The 6194-nt window shown below is 46.9% G+C and overlaps 1 protein-coding gene across 1 annotated transcript; it reads right to left on the bottom strand.

Moving 5' to 3' along the window:
• Positions 1–4450: 4450 nt before the first annotated feature.
• On the bottom strand, positions 4451–5787 carry LOC136991700 (gallinacin-12-like). Its single transcript, XM_067294862.1, has 2 exons — positions 5594–5787; positions 4451–4938 (listed from the first exon to the last, which is right to left on the bottom strand). The coding sequence occupies exons 1-2, from the start codon at positions 5724–5726 to the stop codon at positions 4790–4792; spliced, it is 282 nt and encodes a 93-aa protein (XP_067150963.1). The 5' UTR covers positions 5727–5787; the 3' UTR covers positions 4451–4789.
• Positions 5788–6194: the final 407 nt, after the last annotated feature.

The following is a 6194-nucleotide window of genomic DNA, read 5'->3' as shown; positions in this document are numbered from 1 at the left end:
TTTGAAACCATTTACAAGTTTTACATGATAATATCCTTTGGCAAAGTGTTCCACAGGTCTGCAACCTGCAATGTAAAGGAACAATTTTCATTCGTTTTAAACAAGGCCCCTCCTAGTTACCCCATAGCTCTTGTGCAGGAAGAGGCTGTGGACAGTCAGCCCCCCATTCACCCTCAGCACATTTCTGTAGGCTTTCACGATCCTCTAGACTTCTGTCATGTTCCCCTAAACCACCTGATGCCAGTGCTGCTTTGAAAGAGAGTCCTCTGGAGCGAAGTGCTCAGCATGCTCTGCTGTGCCTCCTCTCGACTTCCCAGAGTGCAAAAAGATTTCCTTTTATATGGTGCGAATCTGCAAGTCTGTCCTTTCTCCCCATTTTTTGCAAAATGCTGCTCTTTGGCCCATGGCAAACTGGCACAGCAAAATTCTTGTCTGCACAGCTAAACTCTTCCTCCCCTCCAGTGGCATGGCCACATCCAGATGTCCATTACAAATGGACCCTGGCATGTGCCAAGCTCCAAACTGTGTCAAGGACTTGTCTAGGAAAGTGCTAGTTGCCCCAAGGCAAACCTGTGCCAAGAATAGTGCTAATAATTCAATAGCATGGATGGACATCTGCCAATATTTGAGCATGAACCTCACAGTGTTTGACTTTCTTGTGTAGATACAGCCTCCGAGTCCAGACCCAGTTTAGCCTCCTAACACGCCCCTGTATCTGGACTGTTGCAGGATGGCTGTTGCCTTCACTCAGCCTCACTGGTGGAAAGAGCAGCCAAGTGCAAAGACTGAATATGACCCTCTTTCTTCTGAGCTGAAAGAAGAGTCATGCATACGAGTGCCTGCATTTCTTTGCATGGGATTGCTGCAGACGTAAGGGACATCCTGAATGCAAGAGGTTTGCCCAAGATTATGAGAGATGAGCTTCCTCAAACAGGAGCCTGTTCGACCATCATTCCAGTTCTGATCATACAGCTCAGCTTACATAGGTGTTTATAGACCACAAGCGGAGGATTTCATTTTAGTCTAGCTATCTCTGCCAAACAAACATTGGCCTGTTGCCTGGGAACAGCAAACAAATTTCAGCGAGGGGGACATTCATGTCTTGTTTTGATGAACTAACATCTCTAGTTATTCATGAGGCTTGTGCTGATCAACAGACCAGACATGAGGGCAGGCCTCTACCCTGGCTGCATCCCTGGGCTGTCCCTGTGGCTAAGGGAGCTGAAATGGCTGCAGAGGCCCAAAATATATCTCCCTCGGTGTCTGGATGTTTTTTATGTCTCCTTCAGAAGCTGGCATAGGACAGCTGGGGTCGTGCTGAAGAATCCCTTTTTCTGTAACTGTATGAGCTCTGTCAGCTATGGGTAACTAAAGCTAAGGGATCTCCCAAGCCTTTCCCACTAGTGTCTTCTTCCTCATTTGTTTTTCTCCAATTAGGCCAAGAAACTCAGCCTAATCTCTTTTTAGAGCGGTCCTCTAGTCTGATTTAAATTCTCATCAGCCTACATCTCTTAAAGGATGGTAGACTTCACCTTCTTATTTTCTCTGCAATTCTGGCTTCCCCCTTAGCTTGTCTGACTGTCCACTCTATTTCTACATGCAATAATGCAGGTGTGGTGTCAGGAGGGGTTCAGAGTAACTCCACTGACTCCACTGGGGTTTACAGTCACGGAAATGGTGCAGCACAGGCAGTGTTGTTCTCCATGGAAAGAATTCCTCCAGCTGGAGCATAGGATCATGTTGGAGATGTCCTTTGTTGAGTGCCTTTAATGAGAAATACTGTTTGACTTTTGGATACAAGGGGTGGAAAATGGTGTTTGAGTCTGGTCCCATGACAAATTAAAACAAACAGCTGAACAGATCTGGGCTGAGCGGAAGAAAGTGTTCACCCAGCAAGAGGAGCTGAGCCCTTCCTTCTTCCTAGGGATACATGACACACAACCCTGATGCTGTGACACACAACCCTGGTAACTAATTTCTCTCCACACTGCTGGTCTTTGCCTGGATTTCCTTGGTTTCTGTGGAAACAGCATACCCTATCACATACTCACACCAAAACATCTTATACTGCTGTTATATTATTGTTTCATTCAAGCAGCAGGTGCTGATGCGGTGGATGTGGCCTCTGCATAAAAGAGAGGATTTATCTTTTGCAAATACAGAGCCACACAGGAAACTGTGGGATTCGCTGAATGGAAAACATGGTCCTAACTCAGAACAACTCCTCTTTGCCACGGAGAGGGAATAAGCATGAACAGTTTTTGAGGGAGACAACCTGGGCAGCTGGCAAAGGGAAACAGAGCAAAACCTAGCTGAGAGCTCAGAGGTCCACAGCAAAATAGCTGTGAGTGAAAAGCTAGAGGGAGAGGAGAGCAAAAGCCTGTTTCTTTCACAGGGCAGGGACACCAGCTTTAAAAGAGCTGTCCTGGTGTCTGGGCACTGTCCCCCAGACTCCAGGTGAGTTTCTGGGCCAAAAAAACATGGAAATAGTATCTTCCATGTATCAGAGAGTGCAGTTCTCCACTCTCCATCTGTGTCCTCAGTACTTTCTCTCTCCTCTCTGTGTGTCAGAGTGAGTGATCAGGTAGCCAGAAGGGAAATCAATTCATCTTGCTAATCTGGCAGAAATGATAATGGATTTTTTTTTTTTTGAGGGCTATTTTTCAGAAAGCTCACTAAGCAAGGGAATGCATAGCCAGGGGAGTGTGGGACAGTGTCTTGCAGCAGCAGCTTGCACTTACTGTTATGTTACTGCCAAAGGGACAACGTGAAACTGTCAGGCAATTAGCTACCTATAAGCTGGCTGAGCATTTCCACCTTACCCCGATCAAAACTCAGCTGCCCAACAGGTTCAAAATATATAGGGGGCAGAAGGTCCAACAACTGGCAGAGAGATTTACAAGATGAACTGCATGAGCTCATACGCTTCACTTTCTTAGGAAAGCAGGCTGTAAATGTGGTGGCTAACAGTCATCCGGATAAGAGAAGTGAATCATGAACTTTGTAGATGAATGTGAGAAATAAACTGTTTGATTTGGAAATGCTCCTTGATTTACATGCCTGTCTGTGCTGAGTTCCTATTTCAACGTGCGTTGGAGAGCTAGCTTGGAGTCCTTATGATATGGGGAGGAATTTGGCCCTGGGCTCAGGCCCATCTCTGTTTTCAGCCACGGTTCCCAAGCCAACAGCCAGGTCTGTGTTAGTAAGCTCTCCTGTCGGCTCATCTGACGGCAGAGGATCTCCAGTGAAGTGCTGGTATCTCCCTGCATGCATTCGAGTCCCAGACTGTGCTCTGTGTGTGTTATGATAACCCGAAGAAAATAGCTGGGCTGCTCGTGGGCGGCCTCAGAATTGCCCAGAGAATCAAGTTACTCAAATGAGTTCATCTTTGAACCTCTCATGATGGGTCCTGACCCTAGTGAAGTCAATGGGAATTTTCCTGTTTGATTCACCAGAGAAAGAATTTTGTCTCCTAGGGAGGACTTTTCCCTGGCTCTGACCAATGCATGAGCTAATTGGTATAACTCTCTCATTAGATCATTGTTTTCTTGCTTATACAGATGTGATTGCCCTGGAGAGAAGCATTTTACCGGGATGGGGCCACCAAGAGCAAACTGGCAAGTGGTGTAAGGGGCATCAAAATTCTTCAGGCTGAAAGATCAAAGGAGGGGAAAGAAACAGAGAAGGGCTGAGAGCACATCTGGAGACCAATTGGATTTAGGCTGAGACATCTCATAGGCAGAAAGCTATTAGGTGCAAATATGCTAATTGCATTGTGTTTATTGCCTGGTGATTACAGAGAAAAGAAGTACCAGAAATGCAGCCCATGGATGAAGAGAGTGGACTGTCAAGGGGAATATTTTGCACAGTCTTCAGATCCCTCCCCCAGTTTAAAACAAATGACCCTGGGCTCTTTCTTCTTCTCACTGTGCTGTGGAAGAAGAATGAACTGGAGACTGCCCTACCAGGCTTTGCATTACCTGATCTAGCCGGGGGAGGTATGGCTGATTGACAGTATGCTCACCGCTGCTATAAACCCTGCCTATGAGTAGAGTATGTGTGGGTAAGCCCAAAGGTATGTGTGTGGGGAATTCCTGCTCCCTCTTCATGTCTTAACCCTTCAGCCACCCTTTCCCAGTGCCTATAAGTACCTGGCACAGCCTGGGAAGGAAGAATAGATATGTGCTTGGAGCCTGCCTGAGACACATGGGCCACACTTTATGTCAAAACAGATAGCTTTTGGATCAGAAGTGATGGCAAAGAGGGCTGCTCCATTGCAACTGTTTTCCCTGGGAAAGGAAAGGAAGAGGCAGAGCCAACTTGTTCTGCTGAGAACTGGATCACTGTGTTTGTTTCTGGTTAATGGGAGACAGTGCATCCCACCACCAGCAATTTTGCTGAGTAAGCAGGAGTCACAGAAGGGCACTTGCTGTTCTGTTGAACTTCAGGTTTATTTCTTTCAGGTAAGGAGAAAGGCGATTTCTCATCTGGGCATAACAGGTAACTGCCAGATGTCAAAAGGGGCAATACATAAGTGAGTGGAAGGCCCCAATTTCTTCCTGTTGCAGCATCTTCTAGAAAGTCACAGCAAAAGCAAAAAGCAACACGTTCAGAAGTCCACTAGTCAATCCACAGCCTCTGACAATTGGAGCAAAAGTTGTCCCAGGGAAGCAACAGTCATAGAAAGACAAAACATTCCTTCCCAGGAGATAAAACTCAGTCACAGCCTGTTCCTTGTTAGCAGAGCCTGCAGCTTTCCATGTGCTGCAGTTTGCTCCTTCAGAAATCTTCAGCTTTTTATAGTAGTCGGTGACAAACCTTTACAACACAGAATGATAGGTTCAAAGCAGTAACTAGCCAGATATTCACCAGGAATGCAGTTTCCAACTCGGCACAAACCCCCTTCATGGTTACAGCTTTCTGGTCCGTGAGCATTTCCTGTACAAAGAAGCAGCAAGTTGGTAGGTAAAATGCACAGAGTTTTCTCTGACACAGGGTGCCCGGTCAGCCAAGGCAAGACTGAGAGCACACATGGAGCCTGGGCATGCACAGCTGCGAATCTCAAAGAGCACACCTAGGATTCCTGTCTCAAAGGACAGCTTCAGATATCTGTATTTGTCAAAAAAAACCCCACAAGGTTCAGAGCCAACCTCACTCAGCATTTTGCCATGCAATCATTTTTTCAGGATATTGTTCAAACACCTTACACTGGAGGTTGGAACAGTTGTCCTCACCCTACCAAGGAAACAACTGCAGTATGAGAAAAGGAAGAAACACTTTCCCAGAGCCTCCAAAAATGAGCACCAGAGCAGAGGTAAAAGACATATCCTCTAAGGTTTGCCCAAATATTCTGCTCCTAGAGAGGCAGAGAGATGCCCCGTTTTCACAGCTATTTCCCTCCTCATTCCTGAATTACTCCTAGGGATGGAATTACATGTTTTGCCAAAGTGCCTGACCCATTTTTTCATCCAGAAACCTAAGGACACCTCTCCCCCCCAGTACCTATAATACTTTGATATGATTGCTCAGCTATGAAAGCTTATTCCTCTTCCCAGCTGCCTCTGTTTACCACCCTTGGCCTTCCTGGTCTTACCGTGAGTAGTCAGGGAGATGAAGATTAAAATGAACCAAAGGATCCCCATTGCTTTGCTTCTGCTGGAAAGCAGCAAGGCTGAGCGTGAGACTTTGCAGAAGCCTCTGTATGCTGTTGGCATGCTGGATAGCATCCTGGAAGAGGGAGGGTGCAGGCAGAAATTAGTTATAAGCCAGTCTCCAGTGTAACACTCGCTGCTCAGAAATTCTGCTCCGTGTCGTTCTGACCCAGTGCTGCCGTTCCAAACAACGTCGACTCGTTTCACAGTCACCGACTACCGGCTTCCCCGCTTCCTGTTCCTGGCAGTTGGCATTTTCGACTGGTGGATTGCCAACTGTAGACAGCTCAGTGGGCAGGGAGGTGCAGGAGATCCCTCTGCCCTTCACTTACAGCCAGCGAAGTGCCTGGGGAGCTGATGAACCGAAGGGTGGGAACCTGCAAAGACAGGCTCCTGAGGAGCTGCAATGAGGAGAACCGCGCAGGCTAGGAGTGATTCATTTTTGCCTGAGCTCCTGTGAATTTTTCTTCCAGCTGAAACCTGGATGTGATTTTCCTGCCAAAAAGTCATTCCAGCTTTGGCTTCCAAGGAATTTGGCAGGCC

The sequence above is a fragment of the Apteryx mantelli genome, chromosome 3, assembly GCF_036417845.1.
Source record: "Apteryx mantelli isolate bAptMan1 chromosome 3, bAptMan1.hap1, whole genome shotgun sequence".
Lineage (NCBI taxonomy): Eukaryota > Metazoa > Chordata > Aves > Apterygiformes > Apterygidae > Apteryx > Apteryx mantelli.
Note: the sequence above shows the minus strand (reverse complement) of the source record. Positions and strands in the feature narration are given on the sequence as shown.

Bases quoted from the DNA above. Each gene is read 5' to 3' on its own strand.
- LOC136991700 (XM_067294862.1), bottom strand. From the start codon at position 5,726: ATGCTATCCAGCATGCCAACAGCATACAGAGGCTTCTGCAAAGTCTCA. The intron at 4,939-5,593 runs GTAAGACCAGGA...TTCTTTGTACAG, and splicing joins CATCTCCCTGACTACTCACG to GAAATGCTCACGGACCAGAA.